Genomic DNA, 25,958 nt, shown 5'->3' on the forward strand with positions numbered 1-25,958 from the left:
CTGGTAACCAACTGAAAATGATCACCATGAGACCATTAATAGAAAAACTATTTGGCCGTCGGCCTTCATTATTTACAACAGTATATAAAAAAAGAACTTAGATGTTTAATCAATTCACTGGGAAAGACAGATTTAGCAGTGGAGTTGCATTCAGGGCGGTTTATCATCTGAAGGATGAAACATTGTTGTAGTCCGCATCCTCTAGGCTTCAAAGTTAGTGGCGAGGTCTCCAGCGTGTATCTGCATCGCACCAAACCACACTTTTGTTTCAGCTTAGGTCTCAAAGTCCCTGCACCATGCTTCATATTGTGGGCCTTGTTTTATTTTACACAACATGGCCAGGCACCATTTAGCAAGTATGTATGTAAGCAAGGTCCATAAATTTAGTGACATGTTTGTATTTGCTAGGTCTGGGGTAGATGCCTAATAAACTTTCAAGTGCATTCCATTGATACTGGAAAATGCCAGCACCTGTGCAGGCCAGTTTGATGCGGGACCAGAGGACCTGTGCTTTGTTGCATTTCCACAGCATGCGTATTAGGTCAGCATCTTCCTGCATGCACAAGGGGCAGGTCGATGGGGCGTTGGTGTTGAATTTGGCCACACTACTGGGGGTTATTTGTGTGGTGGAGCACATTGACCTTGAGTAGTCGAAATCATGAGTTCCGGGGTACATTCTTTGTGAAAGCTCGGGCCAATTCCCATTGTTTGACTGCAATGTCAGAACCAACGTCTGTCTCCCAACGTGACCTTAGCTTAGTGTAACGGACACTGGTCTTATCCAGTATGCATTCATACAGTCTAGAAACAGGCTTCCAACCATCACCCAGAGCATGCATCAGGGCTAGGAAAGTTTCCTCCTGCGGTTCAGCAGAGCCATTCTTCTCAGTTAGTTCTAGCAACCTTTGTTACCCTCGTATACCTCAGAAATTGGTGCTCGGGAAGTCCTTCATGTCGTGTCAGGCTGTCCAAGTCCCTGAACTTTCCATTCTCATACATGTCGCCCCAGGTGTATATTCGCAGTGTCTCCCAGTACCTTATAGCACCCAAGTCTTCATGTGTCCATACATCAGCCATCAATGGGACATTCAGTGAGTAGTGGTGCCATGAATTAAGTAGTTTAAGGGTTTTAGCCCTAGTCTGCCTGCGTAAGTTCACAATTGGGGGTTAATGCGGTTATCCGGGAGCCACAAGATCTCTTTGAGATGATCAGGTCTCACCAGGGTTTGGAGTAGTTAAGTCTCAGATATGTGGTCATCTGACAGCCACTTAGCGACAAAGCTAAGTTGAGTAGCCAAGTAGTAGTGCTCCAGTTTGGGCGGCTGCACCCCACCATCTTTATAAGGAAGCCACAATGTGCTAAGTGCCAGCCTATGCCTTTTAGAGCCCCATAGCCGATCTCAAAAGAGGGCGTTAAGAGAGCAGAAAAAAGCAGGTGGTATGTAGTAGTGGACGTTTGTGAAACTGTATACAAATCTGGGAAGGACAATCTTCTTGACTAATGCTACCCTGGCCATAAGAGGGAGAGGCAGGCGGGACCAGAATGTTGTTGACTTCTTCACACCTTTTACAATCTTGAGTGTTTTGTGTGTGCCCATGGGGGGTGTGTTTAATCCGGATCCCCAAGTACCTGAAGGAGTGTGTATCCCAGCACACTCGCAGATCCGGCAGGGAGGCCCTGTCTATCCCGCAAAGCCCTGCCAGAGGGAAGAGACAAGATTTCTGTTTGCTGAAAGAGATTCCGGACAGTGCCGCAAAGTCGTCAAGGACTTCCAGTATGATGGGTAGATTATGTGGTGGCACGCATAAGTAAAGTAGAACATAGTCTTGTGAGAAACCTGAAGGTGTCTCACCCACTAGTCCCTGGAGAATGGTCGTCCTGGTGGCCAGGATACAACCATCGCTATTGGATCCAGTCCCTGGGGTGGACCAGTGGGGGAGGATCACCTGGATGAGGAGTCTTCGGGGAGTGGAAGTGGGACACTGAAGGTTGAGACGCAATCCCCCCTTCCCATTAACACTGTTCCCCATCCTACCCCATTGTATATGTAAATGCTCTGTCCCCCTCCCCCTTTTCCGACAGGAGCACTTTCTTACACCATGAAAGACAACTGACTAACACCAGAGCCGTTTACCCGACATGTCCCAACACAAGGGTAAGGCAAAGTCAGGCAATTGACAATAATTACACACACCTGACAGCCCTTTCTCTTCCCCACAGAGATAAAAGCCGGAGCATGAGATCACACTACGAGCAAGGCCGAACGCACGAGGAAGCAGCTATTCCGGACTGGCAGTTCAAACGGAGGAGAAAGGCAGCGAGACCTGAATGGACGACCGGGAGGGTATTACCCTTGCCCTTTTCAACTCAGACCCGCAAAGCCTCTGAAAGAGAAATCCTAAGAATGGGGAGTCCAACTGGCGTGTGGTGTATCAGATGTCAACGGTGCCCGGTGCCCCCCCCGCACTGATAACCAAGGCGGGGAGACGCCCTTGCTACCATGGTACCGTCCTTGACTCCAGAGGCAAGAAACGCCAACGGGTCCAGGCCAGCCTGTGAGTCAGAGAGAGAGCTGATAGAAAACCGTACTGTGATGAGCCTATGGCTGCGAACGGCAACATTGTGTGAACCTTTGAACAAAGAACTTGTGTGCGAAAGCTTGAAAGAAAGTCCAGTGTAGTACCAGCTGCAGAATGGTCAGGCACCAAGCGGGCGCTCATTCGAAGGACTCTGGCTGGCCCCCTTTGTTGAAACTACAAGTACCAGGAGACCCTAAGAGAAGCCGGCGTGAGGAGTCATAGCGGTCATACAAGGGTCGAGTCAAACCCCTTATACAATCCAAAGTGTCTGACACGTTGAGAAAAAGGAGAGCTAAGGGAAGTGAATCCCGCATTGTGAGAAAGCAAAGTGAACTGTCTATTTGGCAAATGTGAACCCGGCTGAGGGATGCCTGCGAATTGGGGTGAGCAGTAATAAACCCACATTGTGATGACAAGAGTGAACCCGGCTGAGGGTTGTCCACAGTGAATGGTTGTTTAAAAAGACATTGAGGCTCTTGGATGTTACATTGTGAATGAAAGGCCGTAGTGAACCTGACGGAGGGAAGCCCACGTTGTACGAGGGATCGGAGCCCAGTAGAGGGGGGATCCTAAGGCAGAGAGTAATCGTTTTTGTTGATTGTAACACATCAGGTACTCTCAGACAAGAGACTTTGTATGAAAGAGTCTTGGCCACAGAAGTCCTTATATTTTGGACACAAACAGTAACCTGTGCTGGCGATGCCCAGGAGTGTTCTGTGCTCAGGAGTTCCGCCTTGTCCCCTGCTAAAAACGTGGGGAAGGGAGACCCCAGCCATACCATCCTGACAAATCATTTTGAGAACACTTTATTTTCTGATGAACATTATCCTACACTATTTTTTAACTTAGCAGTAAGGATTGGCAATAGGTTTTTTAGTATAGGCCCTTTTTATTTAAAAAGACGCAGCTAGAATTGCCTTATGTATTATATGATGGTCATAGCTTGCTCCCATCTTAGATTTAGGTTTAGATTAGGTGTTTTTCTAACCTATTCATACAGTTTAATAAGCACCCTTGACTAGTGATCACTTGTGTCTGTCCTTACTGTTGCCACCATGAGTTCATTACAGTCTGCATATAAATGATATGAGGTGTGGGGAGCCACCTATGTTGGTGCCCACCTCTGTGTACTCTTGACGTAAGTATACTGCTATTGGCTCTAGCGCTAATAAATAAAGCATGGGTGAGTGTGGGCAGCCCTAATGTGTCCCCTTCTATATGTTTCGGGTTTCTGATATTTGCTTGCCCGATTTCACTCTTGCTGTTTATAAGGTGTCCAGTAGCATCACCCATGGTATGAAGTTCTCTCCGAACCCTTGTATTATAGCAGCCATCCATACCCAATACACTGAGTTAAATGCCTTGACGTCATCAGAGATGCCACCACACAGTGGTTGGTGCAGGAATTTGTTACGTCGATGATCTGCTGTACTCTGTGGAGATTAAGGGCGGTGTTACGGCCAGGTACAAACCCGGTTTGGTCAGCATGTATCCGAGAGGGAATAGATTTCCAGAGGCAAATGGCCAGTATGGTTGTGACTATTTTCATATCATAGCTAAGTATGTCTATGCGGCGATAAGAGTCGCACCCCTCAGTGGTTTTCCCAGTTTTTGGAATGGGTATCACCAGCGTTTCGCGCCAGGTGGACGGAAGCATGCCAGAGTCATATGCCTCCTCACAGACTTTTAGCAGCACCGGGGCCAAGGTGGAGCAATATGCCTTATAAAATTCAGCCAGAAGGCCATTTCTACTCAGTGCTTTGCTAGTGAAGAGTAAGGCGGTCGCCTCATCAATATATTCCACTGTAATAGGTTGATCAAGGAAGGCACTTTGGTCACTGGAGAGCTTCAGGTGTCGGATCGACGAAAGTGCCACAGCTATGTCAGCAGGGGGCATTTGTCTGGGACTGCCACAGGACACCACATTCGTCATGAAACATCTCCATCAAGGTACTGGATTGTTCGCGTTTGCATAGCCAAGCCAGCAATCTTCCAGATGTATCCTCTTCTACGTGCGTCCGGGCTATTCATGTGGTATAAACAAACTTGGATAGCCTCTCCCAGGTCAGCAGGCAGCGAGATCAAATCTCTGCTAGGTCCACTTCAGCCGACTGTTGGCCAGGTTTTAGGGCCTCCAGAGTAGTGCTCTATTTACAGTGTCTCCAGTCCACCCACAGTTTCCTGCGGATGCCCCCGGCACTGACAATATCCTCCCCTCAGACCACCTCCTACATTGTTTCCCAGATCACTCACCAACTATCTACGCTGCCAATGTTGTCTTTCATGAAGTTTATTAGGGTTTTGCGCAGTGTTTCCTCATAAAGAGGGTCGCTCAGGGCATCTGTGGACATGTGCCATCTGTGGAAGGAGCCTCTAGGGTTTCTGAGTTCCCATGTGAGGACAATGGGCGCGTGGTCAGACACTGTGCGGCCCATGTATTCTGCACACGTGAATTCAGACAGTTGCCCAGTTCCTACAAAAACATTGTCTATTCTGGTGTGCAGTTTGTGGGGCGGCGAGTAGGAGTATCCCCTGACTCCTGAGTGTAGTTACCTCCAAACATCTACCACGTCCAAGCCAGATAGCGCAGCATTTAGGGCAGTGGTGGTCTGGGAGGGGCTGCCTCGAGGGTGGAGAGGTTCTGTCTAGTATAATATCTCGTACAAAGTTAGTCACCATCCCACAAAAAGAAGACGTCACACTTGGAGATGATTCGATTCCATAGTGTTCGGATATGTGCCGGGATCATATGATTTGGGAAATAGGAGTTCACAATACAAATTGCTCTATTGCCCAAGTGTCCCCTTAGGATCAAATAGCAGCCCTCCCTATCCTTGTCTAGTTCGAGTAGCTGAAAGGGCAGGTTTCCATGCAGCCATATGAACACTCACCTCGTACATTTAGAAAATGTGGCTCCGTAGCCCCCACCCCGCCAGTGGTTAACAACCTTGTCTTGGTCTTCTGGCAGTAGGTGAGTTTCTTGGAGTAGGGCTATGTCTATTCTCTTCCGACTCAGATAAGATTTCACCCTGTTCCTGCATATGTAGGACCCCAGGACCGCAATTCCAAGTCTGTAATTCAAGGTGCGTCATGGCCAGGGTATAGGCGGTATTGTCTCGCGCAGTTGCTGCATAAGATGGCACAGCAGACAAGTAGCACCCCACAGGCATTATGTAGTATGCAGTCTCCCACTCACAATTAGCATATGTGTCATAGTTAAGTAGGGCCAAGATCAGCCTCTCTCATATACCCCTCACCTGCCAACAGTATCGCGTTGCAAGCCAAAAAACATAAACAATACAAAGAAAACATAACAAGAACAGACTTCCAAACGGGGGGTGTGTGAACAATGCCCAATGGAAGTGCACCGTTTGGGCGCACCTGCTTCCCCATAGCAAGGCCATAGGGTTGCAGATGAAAGCACCAGCAATGGGCTGGTGTTGGCCGTCCATATGGACCAGCATTGTCACCTAGTGGACATTTGTGCCCGTTGCCACTGACCTGCAGCTTGATATGAGCGGCAGGCAATCCGTTATATCATTTACACACCTCTGTGTAGGAGAGTTCAGTAAGTTCGATTCAAGTGCTGTCCCGCGCAGTCAGCCACAGTACAACCGCACCCCGATGAGACTGCCTGCCCACATTGTGAGGCACCTGTCTCATGCACGGGATACTCACTCTTTCAGGACTGCATTGATTAAGGTGGAATTGTCCTCAGGCCGCCGTAGGCTGGGGACCTATTCCGTATTCCGTTGGTCATCTATGTCTGCCTTGGACTCTAGGTTATGTTCTAACCACATGTTCGCCTCCTTTGGGGTTTCGAATAAAAGAGTCCTCCCGTTATATAGTACCTTCAACCGTGCCTGTTATATGATCATGTATTTAAGCCCTAGTTGGCAGTGACTTTGTTTTGATGGGCACAAATGTGTTCCTTCGCTGCTGCCCCATGGGTGTGTAGTCTGGGTAGATGGTGATCATTGAGCTGCCTTTCTGGATCTTCCTGCCATCTCTGGAAACCTGAAGGATCACTTCCCAATCCCAGTAATTCAAAATTCTGGCTATGACCGGGTGGAGATGAGACCCTGGCGGGGGCTTTTTCTGAAGGGAGCAATGAGCTTGTTCGACACCGAACCCTATGATAGGTTCCTAGGGCCTATTTCCTGTAGCAGTAGGTTTTCTAATTAGGTGGTAGGGTCATATCCCTCTGTTTCCTCTGGCAGCCCCAGCACTGGTATGTTATTTCTACTGGATCTTCCTTCCGCGTCTTCAGCTCTTCGTTCCAGCATGGCATTTTAAGCTTCTAGTATCTTCGTCCGCAAAGTCAGATCTTCTGTGGTGGCAACCGTGTCCTTTATTAGCGACTCAGTTGTGGTCACCTTATGTGCCAGTGTCTGGAAATTGCGCCTGAATAGCTGCACATCTACCTTCACCTCCTCTATTTTGTTCTCCAAAGAGGACCTACGTGCCACAATTGCAGTCAGGACATTGTCTTCCTGAGGTTCGGGCTGCAATGCTGAAGTATCACAGTGGTCGGGGCCATGTCTCGAGGTTTGTTGAGGTTCGCAAAGGAGTCCATTATCGTGCCTTTCCCGTCTTATTTTTAGAGGGGGACATGGCTAGGGTTGTGGCGCATGCCAGGACAAGCCTTGGGCGTGCAGATGCAGCAGCCCCAAGCAGTAGGTTACTGCAGCCCTGCAGGCGATCACTGCACCCTGCAGGTGGGCAGTAGTGGAGCGTGGTGATGGGAGTGCCACTGGGTGCAAGGAGCCAATTTGTTAGTCGTAGGTGCGCAGAACCCAGGTCACAGTCCAGCTTGTGATCCCGCCGATGCATCAGTGTGTGTAGTTGCATGGGTCCCTCTGATTTGGTTCTGCTGCGGACCCCCGATGTCAGTAAACACCTTTGTGCAATAACCAATCTAGGTCTGCCATGCAATTCCAATGTTCAGAGCGCAAGTCCATGTAACACTCCATCACCCTAGGGCATTGGAAGGGAGACATCTCAGTTATACGTGGCAGTAGCTATTGTTACTTAAATCGTGGGCACAGATGTAGACCAACTCACCCTTCTGTGTCTGCAGTGCAACATGGACAACGCCGTGCCAATTCAATGCTGTGGTCGTTCAGCGTGCTGAGTTCATTCTTGAATGAGGGTGACTGAGCACACGCCAATGCGCCGCAGTTGAATTGACAACGCGCCCCCCCCCCTCCGCTCATTGATGGCAGCATTAGCAAGTATGTTATATTTGCTCCAAAGTCACAATGAAGGTGACCAGCAGTGCGATGGCAGGACGGGAGCGCAAGGCCCTCGGGATTCAACCCATGTATTAGCTCGTAGTCGGGCATGTAATAGGTCGCCTCCCGCCGCTGCAAGCACTCGTCTCCCAATATGCGGGCGGCCGGGAGTGCGTCCCTGGCGGTGGTAGCTCAGGCTTTCTGTTTAAGCGGCCACCCACAGAGGGACTGCAGCGGGGCAGCCACAGTACCCGCTCCTTCCCCCGACATCACCACTCCTCACGGGCAGGATCCTCGCCAGTGCGACACAGCGTCCCCGCCTCCACGCCACCAGAGTTCGGGTCAGTCCAAGGAAGTGCTCACAGCGGGATCGCAGGTCCGGATCAGCTACTCCGTTTGGGTTCCTCGAATTCTTGCACGTGGTGCAGACTCTGGGAAGGCAAGTTCATTAGCTCCTGGCTACGTAAGCCTGGAAGTGTTTTTGTGCTGGGGAGTGGCATGCGGGTGATGGGTGTCATGGATGACAAGTGTGACATGACAGGCAATACAGTAATGACAGTTGCAGGAATGAGGAGACTGAAAACCAGGATGTGAGGTGAAAAACATTTGGCCACAAGCTTTATTTTAGTACCAGCCATGGTGCAAAAGAAAAACCAACCATAACATGATATGATATGATATGATATGGTATTTGTAACGCGCCTATACACAAGTGTTTCAAGGCGCGACGAGGCAGGGAGGGGGGGAAAACAAGGGGAAGACAGACAAACGATCCTACTAGGCCAGGTGTCATTCAGATCGCGCAAGTGCAGAGGTAAGGGGAAAGGGAGAAAGTGCAGGGGAGGAGGTGGGGGGGAAAGTGCAGTACAAGGTAAGTAGCGTAATAAAATAATAAATAATAATAAAAGGGCCAGCTGGTGGCAAGTGCGAGGTAAGTGCAGAGCAAGTGCTGGGAAGGGGGCTGTAGGGATGCAGTGACAGTCCCACAGTGCAGGGGGAGCCAGGGAGGCAGTGCAAGTGGAGAGTGGCTGGGCCCTGGACCGAGGTCACAGAGTGGCCCAGATGCAGGTTTAGTGCAAACTTCAGTGGGGAGTTTAGCAGGTTTAGCAGGGGAGAGGGAGAGAGAAGGCAGAAGCGAAGAGGAAGGTTTTGAGGTGCTTCCGGAACCGGAGATGGTTCTCCTCAAGTTTCAGGGAGGCAGGAAGGCTGTTCCAGAGGGAGGCCCCTGCTGCGGAGAGAGATCTACCCCCAGCTCGTTGCTTCGAGAAGCGGCTGACCATGAGGGAGTTGGAGACGGATGAGCGAAGGGCTCGTGAAGGCAGATATTTAGGAAGAGAGAGTTGAAGGTATTGTGGCCCCAGGCCCCAGAAGGCCTTGTGGACAATGCAGAGGGTTTTGAACTTAATCCTCGCAGCCACTGGGAGCCAATGAAGAGATAAGGATAACAATACTATATTTTGGGGACAGAGGGAACAGGTGAGCAGGGGGCCCTAATCCCAATTAGGGGCCGCTCGAGGCTGATCCCCGCCGCCACCCTGAGGGGATGCTGACCGGCGTCTCCCAGGTCCCCCCAAAATAGGAGATTATGAATTAAGTACAGCCTCTGGCTGCCAGGATCAAGAAAATATTCCTGGTGAAGATGTCCATGCCTTCAATGGACAGGTGAACCCCGTCACTGCAGAACATGGCCTGGTTGTGTACCGAGATCCCATGTTTAATAAATTTGAGGCCTGAGAAAAGGCAGAAATTGGCCACAGCTTTGTTCAGTTTGCGCCTAGAAATCTCCATGGCTTTGTTGCACTCTGCCCCATGCCAATGTTGGCGCGGGATGATTTCTGACATCATCACTTCTGTTCGAAGTCTTAGCATGTGGGCCAGGGATCTGAGCGAGGTGTAGATTTCAGCCAGAAGAAGCTTCCTGCCCAGCTGAGGCAAGTCATTGCCCCCGAGGTGGATGATAAGATACTCAGGGGAGGGGGGAGCAGGCCCCCAGTAGGCCAGCCAATTTGTCGTGTAGGTCTCCCCAGCGCATGCCCGGCTTGCCCCACCAGTAGATGATGGTGTCCTGGAAATGCATGCCGTCCTGGGTTTCCTCCAGCCATCTGCTGGCCCTGGTGATGAAAGAGTGACCCACTATCCATGCCGTCTGAGACGGGGGGTAGCCTGTGGTTAGAAAAAATGGTGGGGGGATACTATTAGATCAAGTCTTTCCTGATGTATCTTTTGTAAGTCCCTGATTTCCAACCCCCCAATCCCCTTTATGGCTTTCTCTTGCAACCCCCCCATCCAGGCTGAAGTGGCTGCTCCTATCCTGAAGGAGTGGGATCCAAACTCAGTAGGATTCCATCCTATAGCTATTATGGTCTTCTTGAGGACAGACCTCACCTGGAATCTACTGAGGGCAGACCCATTTTTGTGTGTGAATAATTGCCCCCCCCCCCCGGCTGGGGCGCTTGTTCATGAAGGCCCTGGTGGTGCAGATGGGGCAATATTCTGTTTCCTCAATGCAGTACAGGTTGATGATCCTCCCTTTTCCTAATTGGTCAGTTTTGGACCTACACAGTTTCACAGCCATGGAGTCCTTCCCCAGGTGGATGTCGCCTATATCCAGACCTTCCTCTGATCCTGTGTTTTTGGAGGCTATCTCGCTGATCCTGAACGCCCCAAAGTAGTTGAATGTGAAGGCAGCTCTAAATAGTGAGGTCTCGTAGGCATTGTTGCATACTGCAGGGATGGTGTCTAGCAGAATTTTTAATTTAGCAAAATTGAGGGGGCGCCTGGTGTCTGTCTTGACCCCTTCCATTTTGGACCAACCCTTGAGAGCATATCTGGTTAGTGCGCCGTGGGTGGGGTCGGGTGCCCCCGCTAATCTAGTGTAATATGAAACTGCTGCCAGATGGGATGAAGCCCATGCCTTCTTTTTGCTTTGTTTGAAAGCCCACTCCATAAAGTCATTGACATGGCTCTCCTGTATATCCCTGATGTTGGTGACTTTTGTGATGTTTCCAAAATCAGTCAAGCACTTATTGTACATTTTGGCAGTTTTCTGTGCCAGCGCCTTTTTGGCCAGTTCCCCTAGGACACCTTTAGGCTCACCTGTAGGAGTGTGGTGCCGGTAAAGGCAACCCCCTTTGCCCGGGCCCGGATGGGAGGGTAGAGCTGTGACCGGCTGGCTGGCGGGGGCTGCCTTGGATGTGTCCATGATGGCCCAAACCTCTTCTGGAACTGCTGTCCTCCTGGCTTCTGCCTGTGGGTTTAGTGCCTTCAAAGTGGAGAACTGAAAACGGGACAGAGTGTCAGCGGCCTTATTATCTTTGCCTGCAATGTGCCGCCCAATTATTACAATGTTATTTTCCAGGGTGACTTTTGTCATTTCTCTCAACACTTTTAGTACCAGAGGGCAGGAGGCAGCACACTTGTTTAAAATGTGTACAACAGCCATGTTGTCTGACCATGTGACCAGTTCTGTGTTGGCCAACAAGTCCCCCCATAGGTAGAGTGCCAGCCATATGGGGAATATCTCTAGCAATGTGATGTTCATGGTCCAGACCCTCTGCTGCCAGCAGGTCGGCCAGTGGCCGGCGCACCACTTGTTACCAAAACATACCCCAAAGCCTCTGCTGCCAGCCGCATCCGTGAACAGGGACCTTTTGTCTGCCCCATTCATGGGTTTGCGCCATATCACTTGGCCATTGAAATTGTTAAAAAATGATTCCCACATGGCCAGGTCTTGTGTTATCTCCTTGCCCAATCTGATGTGGTGGTGTGGTTTGTAACCCCCCTCATTTTTAGTTCCAGGCTCCTGTGAAAGACCCGGCCTTGGGGCATGATTCTGTTAGCAAAGTTGAGCTTCCCAGCAAGGGACTGTATTTCCTGCAGCGTCGCCTTGTCCCTGCCTGTCATCCGCCTTATTGCCTTTAGAAGGTCCTCTATTTTGTCCCTGGGCAGGCGGCACTCCCCCATGGAAGAGTCAATCTCTATTCCTAGGAATGACAGGCTGGTGGTGGGTCCTACTGTCTTCTCGGGTGCCAGTGGAACCCCTAATTCCTGCATGGTTTCACTGAATGTTTTTATGGATGAGCTGCATAGGGGAGACCCGGCTGGGCCAGTGAAGAAGAAATCATCCAGATAGTGTACCATTCTGGCTCTGGGCATGGCCTGTTGGAAAGCCCACTGTAGGAAAGAACTGAACTGTTCAAAATAGGCACACGCGATGGCACAGCCCATGGGAAGGCATTTGTCAAAGTAGAATTTATTGTCAAAATGGAAGCACAGCCACTGGTAAGTGCTCTTGTGCACGGACAGCAGCCTTAAAGCTGACTTAATGTCCGCTTTTGCCATGAGAGCGTGTCTACCTGACAGTTTTACTAGGTCGACAGCATCTTGCACGCAGCTGTAAGAGACAGCGGCCTCCGTGGCAGGGATGCCGTCATTGAAAGAGCTACCGGGTGGGTGTGATAAATGATGGATCATCCTGAACTCCCCCGGCTCTTTTTTGGGCACAATGCCCAGGGGGGAGCATAAAAACTCAGTGAAGGGGGGGTGTTGGAAGGGGCCCTCAATCCTCCCTAGTTGTAGCTCTTTATCAATTTTTTCTCTTATTATGGTAGCTAGGGATGAGGCAGATTGTAGGTTCTTGGGTATGGTGGGAGATCCCTGGCCCTTGAATGGGATCTGGAAGCCATCTTTGAAGCCCTGAGCCAAGAATGCTCTAGCTGCTGGGTCAGGGTAGTTCTCTAACATTTTTAGCAGTTGGTCAATTTTTATTGGTGAGGCCCCTATTTTATAGCTAGTGCATGTTTTTGCCCTCAGTGACTTTTGGGCTGGGCCTGGAAGGAGAGGCTTTTGTGCAGTTGTTGCTGCTGTGGCCACCATTGCATGTGCTGCATTGGTGCTTGTATCTGCACTCAGTGCCCTTGTTACATGACCCTCTGTTGAAGTACCAGCAGGTCCCCGGTGTGCTTCCTTTGGCCCCCCCGGTGCTGCGGTTGCCAGACTGCCCCTGATTATGCCCTGTTTTTTGCCCCCCTGGGTGCGGTCTTCGAAAGGGGGGTTTGTTTTTGTTAGTATTTATACTGTCTTGTTGAGGCCTGCGCTGGTTATGTTGCCTGTTTCTACCCCTTCTATTATACTGATGCTCATGGTCTTTGATGCTCTGGGCGCTCCTAGCTGAGTTTTCTTTTAATACATGAAACAGATACAATTTAGGGTCTTCCTCCTCCCAGCCCAGGTCAGGGAATCTCTGCATCCCCTTCCTGAACTCTCTATCATAGTTCAGCCAAGACTCTCCCCCCACCCTCCCCCCCCCCAAAGGTATTGTGAATCTCCAAAATTCTGTGGTGGTAGGCAATCAGTGCAGTGCCCTCTTCTGAGAATTTTTCTAGAATTATTGTGGATAGGATTTGAAAAGAGGCCTCCCAATTCTGAATATTCTTCTCCAGTGTGGGCCGCTTTGCTCTCTTTCTTCCTCTTCCTTATCCCTTTTTGAAATGCCAAAACCTAATTCTTCATATTCCAATAGGCAAAAAATGTCAATAAATTGCTTTTTCCAAATCTTTCTCTTAATTTTCCGCTCAATGTGCCATGCAATGGTCTTTTTTAGGCTTCTATTTACACTTTTGCCGGCAGTGCGCCTCCCATATTTAGTCATATGTGGGATTGGAGACAGTACATCATTGCTAGGCCCAACCCATGCTTTAAGGTGGCCCTGGTCATCCTTGCCCCCAGATTCCGACTCTGTGTCTGTGCTGTCACTCTCGCTGCTGGAGCTGCTCGAGTCATCCCTGTGCCTCTTCTTTTTCCCAGCACCCGCACCCTTGTGCCATTTTAAAAATTGTTCTAGCATAGGCCCAAAATCATTGCTTTTCACAGTACCTGATTTAGCTTTTCTTTTGGTGCCTGGGTGGGTGTCTGAAGCGGCGGGCATGCTGTGGACGTCAAGGCGCTGCTTCTTCCTGGCTGGCTGCTCCCTTTCTGCTGGCACCTCCTCGCCGTCGACCTCCTCTTCCAGGGCGCCTGCGTCATCCTCGTTGAGGCTGGTGGATGCGAGCTCTGCCATTCTTTCCTGCACCACGTCCATGCCATGGACTGCTTCCGCTGCTTTGGCCCATTCCAGGAGTAATGTTTCTTTCCGGGATAAGGCGTTGGCCATCTCTTGCCTGTTTGGGTCTCTGCGTGCTGGTTTGTAATGGGCTGTCCTTGTGTTTCCCAACTTGCTGTGTGGGTCAGGGTACTCTCCCCCCCCCTATTGTAGTTCCCAGGCGAAGAGTACTGGGGCTCTGTGTCGTCCTGCTTCCAATGCAGGAGGACAGAAATGCACGCTGCCGCACTGGATTCTGGTGACCCCGCTGCCTTCTGGCCAGCAGTGAGTGCTGGGGCTCTGTGTCTTCCTGCTTCCGATGCAGGTCTGCTGAAATGTGCGCCTCAGAAAATTATGGTGTCCCGGTTGCCCACTGTCCAGCTGTGACTGTTGGGGCTCTGTGGTGTCCTGCTTCTAGTGCAGGAGTTAAGAAATGCAAGTCGCACAAGATTCTGGTGACCCGGCTGCCCTCTGCCCAACTGTAAGTGCTGGGGCTCTGTGTCTGCCTCCTTCCAATGCAGGTCTGCCGAAATGTGCGCCTCGGAATTCCGGCTGCCCTATGTCCAGTGTTAAAGCCGGCGATCTGTGTAGTCCTGCTTCCCAAGCTGAAACACAGAAATGCACGGCCGCCGCAAATTCTGCTCTGCTCCTTAGCTGCACTTTGCTTGTGACCTTTGACTCGGTCAGGTTTGGAATGCTGTGGCCTGTCTGTGTCAGCCCGCAGTCCCCCGCTGTATCCCCAAGAAGGTATTTTTAATTTATCTTCGCCGTCATAGCACGATGTCGGATTAGGACAGGTCTCATACAGCAGTTGTCCAGCTGTACCTTATCCTATGCATGTGCAGCGTTGATTTCCTCGCAAAACACTGGCCTCAGCCCCCCCACTGTTGAAACAATCACCTGGCTGCAGCTGGGCTCTTCCCTCGAAGAAATTCGCTCTGAGTGCAACAGTGTAGCGCAGCGTTAGTTTCTTTAAAATCCCACTTCGATCGGAGGTGCAGGAGGAGCTGGGGAGCTTTCAGCCTTCTCTCCTAGGAAAGAACAGCAGCAGTGTGCCTCTCTGTCTTGTTGAAGCTTGCGGGGCTGGGGAGACCCACGCGCCGACGGACCTTCACTGCTGGGAATATGTCAATGTCCGCTTTTTCTCCGCTGCCAGGAAAAAATGTCAGCTGGTCCCAGCAAATGGTGCTCCGTCTCGTCCTGGTGCTCCGTGTCATCCTGCTCTTCCAGAGACCTGCAGCCGTCCTGCTGCTGTTCGTGGCTGACGGGGAGGAAGCATGAGAAGGGCCACCTTGCCCCCGTCAGATAAAGGCAAAATTCGGCCTGGGGGCAAGGCGGCCCTTTCTTTGAACTTCAAAAGGCCCCCGCTCAGCATCCGACAGGATGGGAAGGGCGGCCTTTGAAGTATGGAGGGCAAGGTGACAGGGGGCAGGGACTACCGGTTGTCACCTGCCCCGCTCACCTCACCCTCCTGTGCGGGAGACGCGCTGTCTGGGTTCCTATTGTTAAGGGACCCAACAGCCCGTCCCCCACCATGTGCATGCTAAGTGGGGCAGCGCCAAAAGGCACTGCCCCACCGGACTTAGCACAAACCCCCCACCTCCCAGCTTACGGCCACGGGCCTCCCATCCGGGTGGGCCCAGGTGTAGCTCCTGCAGCTTATTCAGTTGTCACCAAGAGACCAGGCCGCCAGATTGCGATCTTTTGGCCCCGTGGTCGGAGCCTGCCATGCTCGTTCTCAGTCCCACAGGCTCCAATTCTCGTCGGACTTGAGCCCAGAATGCATGAACAGTGGTGAGGTTCAAGAATATTATGAAAACAGGTGATTATCTAGCTAGGTTCCCCCGCCTCCCACCGCCTCCCTGTACTTATGGGCCAAAATTGGCCGAGGTCCATTTTCTATTTCACGGTGAGACAGCCTGATCAAAGGAGTCCGGTTTCGGCCACCCTGTTGTACATTTGTTTCCTTCGCACCTTTGCTCCATTTGCCCTTTTGTCCCCCATTTCCCTTACTCCCCCCACACCCCTCGTTCCCCTGTTCTTTGAAGTACATGGTGTCCTGGCACCTTGTACTTCAAGTGCCTGGCACCAGGATGTCTTGCTTCCTGAGGAAGGGGGAAGATCAGGAGGCTGCTGAACAAACCTGGGGGGTTTTGTTGTGGAGTTGTGGATGTGCCTGCTGCCATGGACCCACCCCGTGACCTATCTTCTTGCCCCTCCCACACTACCCCTAATTCCTGAGGCTTCTAGCTGCATGCCCTGGGGCTTTCTGCGACACATGGCACTGTCCTAAACATTTACATTTTTGTTTTCTTCCCTGACCCTTCAATGTGTGGCTATCTGTATCAAAGAACTTGTCAAAAGGCAGTAGTTCATGTGTGTGACTTTTTTTTGTTACGTCTAACTGAAAATCCTGTGCAGTTCTATCCTAGAAATGTATGTGCACCCTCCTTGTTCTCTTGTTGCGTTTTTCTTGTTGAGATATACTTCGCTGTCCATTGCAATATATAAGGGTCCCTCAAATCGCTTGTATGGCAGGTAGAGACAAATAATACACAGCGAGTTGACACAGATCGAAGGGCACAACTCCACATAGCCTAGTCCATATATTTGCTTTTGCATGTTGGGCGTTAGTTTGTGGTAGAGATGTAAGGAAGTCATGCACATTTGCATGCCTCCCCTTTTTATTTGTACACCAGTTACTGTGTATAGAAAGTGTAATCGTTATTTGACTTGTCTTCTTGCCCGTTTCAGGCTGTGCGTTTGGAAAGCCAGTATTCCGACCGTGTGCGGTATATGGTGGTTGTTTACAGCAGCGGACGGCAAGATACGGAAGAGAATGTTTTACTCGGAATGGATTTTACTAGTAAAGAAAGGTGCGGTATTGTATGGCTACTTTTTTAAGACTTATTCCTACACTATGTTCACACTGTTTCGACCTCATGTCCAATATGCTAGGATGATATATGCTTTGTGAAATGCACTTTTTATTTAAATGCTTCATAGAGGAGTATTTTATTTTGTTATTTATAATAAAAAACGTAATCCTTATCAAGCAAGTATGTTTATGGCTCTGTTCATTAATTTTATGGTTTAGCCCATCATGAACACTACCGCCCCCACGCCACCCTCTCCTCTCCACCACAGCCTTTTCACTATTCTTAACCATCTCCCCTTTTTCTGGTCCTATGTTTTTATGTTGCACTTTTTTTTATTTTTTAGATCGTTGCCCTATCCCAGCCAATTTATGATCAATAAAACAATGAAAAAAGGAGTAGTTAATCATGGATCATCAGTGAGGGGTAGCTTGGCTCTCTAGGCCCATTAGGCACAGGACCCATATCTGGGCATACCACGTCCCTAGAGACGCAAGCTACTCTTGACTAATGGCGCCCAACAATGCTGAAACATGTCTGTGGATGCTTGTGATCTCATGCAGAAGGATGTGATCTAGCTCTTCGGGCTGAACTGCCCGTTTTGGGGTGGGACCAAGCTTGATTTGCATATGGTGTTCCCCTTCTGTAATGGTTTGGCAGGCTGAAAAACGATGATCTGGAGGCTTGTCCAGAGCTGTGCCCATGGTTATGATTTATCCAAAACCTTCCAGCCATCAACTTTTGGTTCCGCTCCTCTCTAGCTTCATACCTTGCTGTCTTTGCGTAAGGTAGATATGGCAGCAAAGATTGTGCTGGAGGGTAGTGGGCATGAGAGGAAGAAATAGACAGGGATTGAGTAGCGCTCCTTACATCTTGGTCTAAGCACAGCATGTCTAGAGCTTTTGAGGTAACGTGAGTTGGTAGGGCAGCCTAGAAAGAGGGGAGAACATGGAGAGAGGACTGACCAGGCCTAGCATGGATGACCTGACAGACTCGTTACCAGACCTAGCATTTCTACGATAAATCATTTTGCGTGTATTTGAAGAAGCTTGCAACTTCCTAAAAAACGAACAAATGCTTCTGAATGTATACAATCAACTGTTTTGTAAATGCCTGGGTTATTGTGTAAGCTAGAGCCAGAGTGGTAGATTACTGCCTGTAAAAGGTTTAGTCTTCGCTGCATGGTTATTTTGCAGGGCCAAATGTATATATTTCTGAGGCTTGTGGATCTTCTTAGAATCCCATTCTATGCATATAGTCTTAGATGTAGTGGGAGTCGCAGAGTATTGCCTCTTGTTTTCAAAGTTCGAAAAGGGACGTCGACTGGGCGTGACTGTAACCCTATCCATAGTGTGACGTGCACGTGTCGTGGTCTCTCAGATTGTTTTTTTCCACCATACTAGTCGCTCACATAAATGAAGAGCTCTTAGTTTGCTATGTGGTTATATTGCTTAGTATCTCTATGTTTCAATAATAATGATCGCGTCTTCTACGTTCGCTTTCAATGAAGGCAAACATCTCCCTGACGACTTCAGTGACTGAACTCTCGACAACAGACAGCAGTTTCCTTCAGGCTTCGGACTTGGCAGTAGAGAGAGGAAATTCTAACACTCTACCGATAATTAGAGAATGTTCATTCTCATACTTTCCTTTGTCTGACTGCCCTTTTTGTGTCTGCTAAACATTGAAAGAACACTGTACAGTTCCTTTAGAAAGACACTCCTAACAAAAGCAATAATTGTCTTCCCCAGGACCACAACGAACAGTATTGCAAGGCCTGTAAACTCTTTAAGCCTAAAACTCTTAAGGACAGGCTTCCACCGGTGCAGTTGCTTTAGACGTGGAAGACTACGGCAGCTGCGATTCCAGTTTGTATGCCATAGACAATCTGGTGGAGTCGTTCCCATGTGTCCATCTCCAGCCCCAACCCTAACCCCAATAGGCATTGCTACGGGGTTGTCCTCTGGCGACAAGGGAGCACACGCACCCACTCTTTCTAAACACACATACACAGGCATACTTCAACGGTATCTTCAAAAAAGCCAACGGGGCCCACTTGTGTATTGGTATGGATGAAACAGTCTTCCCTCTTCCTGACACACCTAGAACCAGGGACCTGGATCAGAGAAATATTTAAACATGCTATGGACAGGATGTCTGAATTTATTTTTCAGTAAGTATTCTATTAGGAAGAGGACGCTTCTGTTAGAAGAACGACCTCGGTACCTAAGTCTCATAGACTTCAAGTCTCTCCTATTCAGCCTGCCACTAATATTTCTGAAGACCACACAAATATTTTTCACGAGGATCAATATGATCAGGACAATTTGTATACTAACCAGGACGGGGGGACGACATCCAAGGTCCAGACGCATGGCTTCAGGATCCTACTGATCAGGGTACATGGTTGGCTACTCCTACACTTGTTGACACTGACCCAGATATAGTGTTTAGGGACACTGATCCTTCTGATCAGCCTGGGGATTCTTCTCCAATTGATGACCAACTGTGGTTTAATAATATTTTTAAAAGAGCTGGATAAATACACGCACAAGAAGCAGTGCCTGACCCTGACTTTGTAGAGGATAATTTAAATGAAAAGAAGCCAGTCAGTCAATTAATTCTCTTACTCAATTGTATTAAAAAGAGGATTGCTCCTTCCCTAGTCACGGCTCCTCTCACATGTGCAATCCACAGTTTGAGAAGATGTATAAGTCTGCACCCTCAGATCCTCTATACATTTGGGGACATGCTGTCCGAGATTCATTAGTAATCACTACCAGGAAGCGGGCAGGCGTTCCTTTGTCCACTGCGGATGCACCACCTGACAAAGAATGTAAAAAACTGTATGCCCTGGGGAAAAGGGTTACAGCTTAAGAAGCATATTCAAACCGTATTGCCAACAATACCACACTGCTTGCAAGCCATAGTGATGTGCAATGGGGTTTGCTTCATGCAGCTTTAGATACAGTTCCTGAACCTACTAAATCTCAACTGCTATCCATAATAAAATAGGGCAGACCACCTTAATGTCCCAGTGGCACTAGACGTGCTAGACAATTACGCAAAGGTGTCTGGGATTTGCTTCAGCAAAGAAATATCTTGCATTTTCCCGATAGCGGGCCTGAGGGGAAAGGGTTCCGGTGGAAGCTGGAATCATTCAAGTACCTAGGGGGTGAACATACGACACACACCAGAACAAATGCATGAGAACAACACGGTAGCCGTGGTAAAAGGTCTAAGGAAATCCATGAAGTTCAGGTCCAGGTTGCCGTTATCCCTAATTGGTAAGGTGGCTATCACCAAAATGATAATCCTAACACGATTCCTATACTACTTTAATAATGTACACTGCTATGTCAAAGCCTCGTTTTTTTCACTTACTAGAAGTACTGCTACGCAAATTCTTGTGAGGGGTGGCCCGTCACAAACTGCCACTTGCCACACTAAGCCTGCTGTATGGGGAGGGGTGCAAGAGCCAGATCTGGAAAACTACTACCTTGCGGCTCAACTCAGCTTTGTAGCCGGATAGTTGTCGATTGATGCCATATCCAAAACTGAGCTACTACAGCTACTAGTGTCTCCTGCACGACGAAAAGAAATATTGTGGGTGCCACTAAGCTGCCTGGGGAGCGCCCCCATGATGGTAACGCTGGGGAGAAAGGTGTGGTGCAGGGCCATGACGCTACTAAAACTTGTGCACCCCTACTCACCCGAAACCCTGATTGCTGCAGATGTCTGCAGGGTGAACACGGACATAGCAATGGTGAGACACTGGGAAAGGTGGGGTTTCTAAACCTGGGGCGATCTGTATGGAGACTGTGTCTTCAGGGAGTTGGAATCACCACGGGAGAAAGAATGGGTACCTGGAGGGCAGTTCCTGTGGTACCAAAGGGTTCGGAGTGTGTCAAAGGGGAGATGAGATGGGATGGATGGCAGGAAGAGCCGACACCAAACCCCCTACTGACCCTAATGCATAACCTAAGTGATGGCTGGAGGCCAGTGTCCAGACTGTATAGTCTACTGGCAGACGAACCCAACCCCAAAAGCACAACACTAAAAGAGAGATGGGAAAAAGATATGGGAGTGGGCATAACGGAAAAGCAATGGGAAAGGATACTGGCGTATCATAGGGAGGTGTCGAGGAACTCTCATTTTAGGCTGATGCGGCTGAATGTATTGTACCGCACACACATGACACCTCATAGGATAGCCACATTCAACAACAGCACACGACCACTATGTCCCTGGTGCGAAATGGGGGATGCGGATCTGATGCACATGTTCTGGGGATGTGAACGAGTGCAGAGGTTCTGGGCACAGATTGAACAAGCCTGCAGGAGGGCTGGAATAGTAATATATGAATGGACTCCGAAAGAATGCTTAGTAGTAGCATATCCCAGAGTCAGCAAATATAAGCATATGGTCAAGTTCATGGACATGGTGTGCATACTGGCCAAAAGATCTATTGCGATGGCTTGGAAATCTGCTGGGGGTCCGCAGTATGTGCGCTGACACAGAGAATTTGAACGCTGGCTAGAGGCAGAAACCAGAGTGTGGACAGAGGGGGCAAGTAGATCAGGGATGAATGGGAGCGACAAGTGTGCTTCTCTCTGGCTACCTGCCTCACGTCTACCTTGTCCACGGAGCTGCAGGTAAACTCAGTCTGTCAAAAGGGCCATTTCCAGCTTAGGCTCCTGTGACGGATCACTCCTTTCATTCCGGCTCACCTCTGGCCTCTGTTATTACGGCATTGGTCACATCGTCGTTGGACTATTGTAATGCCCTTTATCTTGGCCAGCCTGCATATGTTCTTTAACGCTTGCAAGTTCTTCAGACCTCTGCAGCCGTCTGGTGACCTCCACTCCACGCGGCTGCCATATCTCCCTGGTCCTCCGCAAACTTCATTGTCTACCGGTGACTAAACATTTCCAGTTCAAGGCAATCTGCTTGGTCCACTGGGCCTTCAAGGGGCAAGGGGCAGAATATCTTAGGGCTACATTTCTGCCTTATATCCCAAGCCGAGCTCTGCAGTCAGCTAATGCCTGACCGTCCTTCCAGTTAGGTATAGCCGTATTGGCGGCCACTCATTTTCAGTGGCTGCTTCTATTCTTTGGAATCCTCTCCCTCTCTCGCTTAGAGCTATCCCCGCTCCCTGCAAGAATTGTTAAGCTATAAAAAAGCTCCTCTTTTAGACTTTCTCTTTCACTGTCCAACAGGGAGCGCCAAGATGCCTCTGGGCGAACATTTCGCTTTATAAATCAAATACAATCCAAGAGGGGCTCTCGAACCAATGGTCTCCGGCAAGTGGACAGTGGGATGATCTAGTGGTTGTCTCGAAAGTCCTTGTACTATCACTAAAGTGGTGGACAAGGGAGAACCTTTTGAAGGGTAAATAATTGACCACCCCCACAGTGGAGGCCACTCTCACCACAAATGCATCCCTGCCATGGTGGGCAGCACACCCTCTCCACCAGACAGCGCACGGCACATGTTCACAATCAGTAGCAAACAAGCACATCAACCGACTACTGGCAGTGTTCAAAGCCCTAAAAGCGTTTCAGTAACAGCTACAAGGGAAGACGGTCCTAGTCTTAACAGACAGCATCAAAGCCATGTTTTATATAAATAAACGTGGGGGGGGGGGGCACACTCTCCAGGGCTGTCCAAATAAGCCCAAAACATATGGAAGTGGGCACTCGCGTACAACATGTTCCTCCTGTCACAACACGTTCCAGGGGAACACAATCTTTTGGCAGAGGTGCTCAGCAGAGTTGTTCAACTGGTCATAGAATGCGAGTGGCGCTTACACACAGACACAACGTCTTTTCAGATTGAGGGCATCCAGAGATGGGCCTTTTCGTAACTCAGGAAAATGCACAAAGCCCAAACTATGCCTCCAGGCCGCCAGACAAAGGACAAGGGGAACGGTGTCAGGATCAAGTGGTCAGGGAGATTTGCCTTCGCTTTCCCCCAACACCTCTCCTCAACAGGATAGTTCACAAGATTTACCAGGAACAAGTTACTCTAATCCCAATAGTACTAATGTGGGCTTGTCAACCGTGGTTTGCACACCTCATGAAAATGTCACTTTGGCTTCCAGTCAAACTACCATGCCCCCACAACATGCTCACAGCAGCAGGGGACAACACTACATCCAGGTCTGCAAACGCTAAACTTGGCAGCCTGGCTCCAGAGGTCAAAGAGACATCTTAATCTATCACAAAGATGTATGGACATTCTTAAGGAAATACATAAACCAAATACCAGACACTGTTATTTCAATAAATGGAAACGCTTTGTCATTTGGTGTACTTCTTGGGACATCAATCCAGTTGATTGCACTCCATCGAATGTAGTGCTCTTTTTAACTTACCATTTGGACTCAGTGTTGGTTTTTAATTCACTAAAGGTTAATCTTGCAGCCCTTTCTGCTTGCACCATCTCTCAAAGTAAAGTTTCTTGGTGTAAGGTCCCTGTAATTAAAGCCTTCATGTAGGGGGTCAAAACACTTCACCCTCAATTTCTAATACAACTCCATGATGGGACTTAAATGTTGTCCTTGCTAAACCTATGGGCCCTCCTTTCGAGCCTATGCATAAAGCAAGTCATAAGTGCCTCACTTATAAGACAGCTTTTCTAGTGGCTATTAAATCTATGAGAAGAAAAAAGAAAGGAAAGCTGGATACCTTTTCTTTGTTGGTTATATGGAATAATGTATTTTCCACACAGTTTTGTGCTTGCTTGTAGCATGGTTTGTTTATTTTCTAAAGTTGTAGACACATTTGGTGGGTACAGAAGGGGTTCTTATTGCCCAATGTGGTCAGCTGACACGTGTTTCGACCCATAGGTCCTTCTCAAGGCTGATAAATATTCAAAATCATTTGTAGTGATGATTAGTGTTTAGTGTATTATTCAAGTGCCATGTTATACATTGCATTTGTGCATAGTGCATGGAGTTGAGAGTGGTGTATATCAGTTGGTTAAGCATTTACACAAATACACATATATACGTATTGTTCACATTGTGTTTGAGGGATGGGATGGAACTAGAGAATGCCGAACGCGGATCAGGAATGAGCTCCAGACTCCAGGGCCCAGCAGGAGCCACTGTATACACAGGACCACCTTGATGAAAACAGACCCCCACCGGACCGAACAACATAGCCTTGAAAAGGATCTACAGGTCGAAACACCTGTTGAAATCAAAGGAAAGTAAGCCAAACAGCTCACCAGGAAGCTCAGAAATAGACAGCGACCAGGAAAAAGCAGCGTGAACAAGCGAAAAGGCAACGGATGAACAACAAACTAAGCTCTCTTTTTTAGAGCAAATAAAAAGACACAAGAAAGCAAATCGCATCAAACCACAAACAAAGAAAACGGTACGATTTGGGGTACCAATAACGGATACAAGAACCCAACCAGAAGAGAGAGAGGCGGAAGAGCTAGCAGAAAATGCAAGAGAACTAGAGGAAGAAATAGAACAAAGACAAACAAGATCACAGTCCCAAAAGATTATGGCACAGGGGAACAACAAAATTTAGCCATGAACTTATCCAACAAAGAATTTACACCAGTTGAGATCGAAGTACTCACCTTCAAGTAACAACAACTTTGTAGATATTCAAATTGACCTCTTTAAATTCACTCGATGACTCAAATTGACCAAATTCTTTGCCACAAAAGCTAAAATATACAAACCACAAGAAGAAATACCAGTACCAAGTCCAGTTACAATAGGCTACCTAGAAGATATCCACCTATTAAGCACATTGCAAGAGGATACCATAAGTAAATAAGACTGCATGAGAGAGCTTGGAATTCAAAACGTAGCAATGAATATCCCGTATCTCAAAAATAAATCCAAATTTACACCTCAACTCTTCGCTGAGAACTATATCAACACGTTTCAGCAGACAGTCACCAATGACCTCCACAGGCTAGAAGGCCAGAGATACCATAAACAAGATAACAAAGAGAACCTCTCCAGGACTGAACTCGGCACCCTAAAATAACTACAGAGTGAAGAAAATATTATAATAAAGGAGGCAGACAAAGTGTAAATGCTTGACCAACTGACATACACCATTCTCCATTCCACACCATGCACTATGCACAAATGCAATGTATAACGTGTCACTTGAATAATAGACTAAACGCCAATTGTCACCAAAAATTATTTTGAATATGTATCAGCCTTGAGAAGGACCTATGGGTCGAAACACGTGTCGGCTGACCACATGGGGTAATAAGAACCCCTTCTGTACCCACCAAATCTGTATATAACTTTAGAACATAAAGAAACCATGCTACAAGCCAGCACTTAAAATACAAAACTGTGTGGACAATATATTATTCCATATATCCAACAAAGAAAAGGTATCCAGGTTTCCTTTCTTTTTTCTACCAATCAAACGAGGTGTGGGCTGCACCTCAACCCTAAACCTGTGATCTTGCCGCAACACTAGAAACCAAGGAACCCCACTACCATAGCTCAGCGAGGTTGGTTCCACCCTAGAGCCTGCGCTACCCTCTCCCTACTTCTATGAGAAGGTTGAGTGAACTGAAAGCTGTTTCAGTTCGAGATCCTTTTGTCACCATTCATAAAGGCAAAGTGGTTTTCCGCACACATCCACATTTCTCGCCTAAATCCATTTCAAAATTCCATGTTAATCCTTTGAACTTCTAGCTTTATTTCAAAATCCAACCAATTCAGCCAATTGGTCTCTTCATACGCTAGATGTTCGAAGAGCGGTGATGTATTACCTCAATGGCACAAAACCACTTACAATACAAAACCATCTGTTGTCTCCATTGCTCTGGTAGAGAGTGTGATCCTGTCTCTAAATCAGCAATCTCTGAATGGATTATAAAATGTATTGAAATGTATTACTCTCTTTGAGAGAGAGTTTTTTCCTTTCTTGACGAGAGCCCACACTACTCGATGCGCAGGGGCTCCTCTAGCTCTCATTGAAAATGTACCTCTAGATGCCATTTGTAAGGCAGCTACCTGGAGTTCTGTTCACACCTTTACACAACACTATTGCTTAGATCCTCGTACTGAAACTGCTTCACAGTTGGGTCAGCTAGTGTTAAGACATCTTTTTTACTGCTGTACCTTCAAACACCATCTCCTGGTACTGCTCGCTTGTCTATGTACAGCATGTGATTCTAAGCAAATCCACAAGC

The 25,958-nt window shown here is 48.5% G+C and overlaps 1 protein-coding gene across 1 annotated transcript in view; it reads left to right on the forward strand.

The window, feature by feature from the left end:
- Window positions 1–25,958, forward strand: part of SSH1 (slingshot protein phosphatase 1) — a 1,301,854-nt gene that overhangs the window by 618,125 nt on the left and 657,771 nt on the right. Inside the window, exon 5 of the mRNA XM_069619458.1 lies at window positions 16,648–16,769. Coding sequence (XP_069475559.1) covers window positions 16,648–16,769 — 122 coding nt within the window. The remainder of the gene's footprint in view (window positions 1–16,647; window positions 16,770–25,958) is intronic.

Source organism: Ambystoma mexicanum, chromosome 10, assembly GCF_040938575.1.
Source record: "Ambystoma mexicanum isolate Mex_15411 chromosome 10, UKY_AmexF1_1, whole genome shotgun sequence".
Classification (NCBI taxonomy): Eukaryota; Metazoa; Chordata; class Amphibia; order Caudata; family Ambystomatidae; genus Ambystoma; species Ambystoma mexicanum.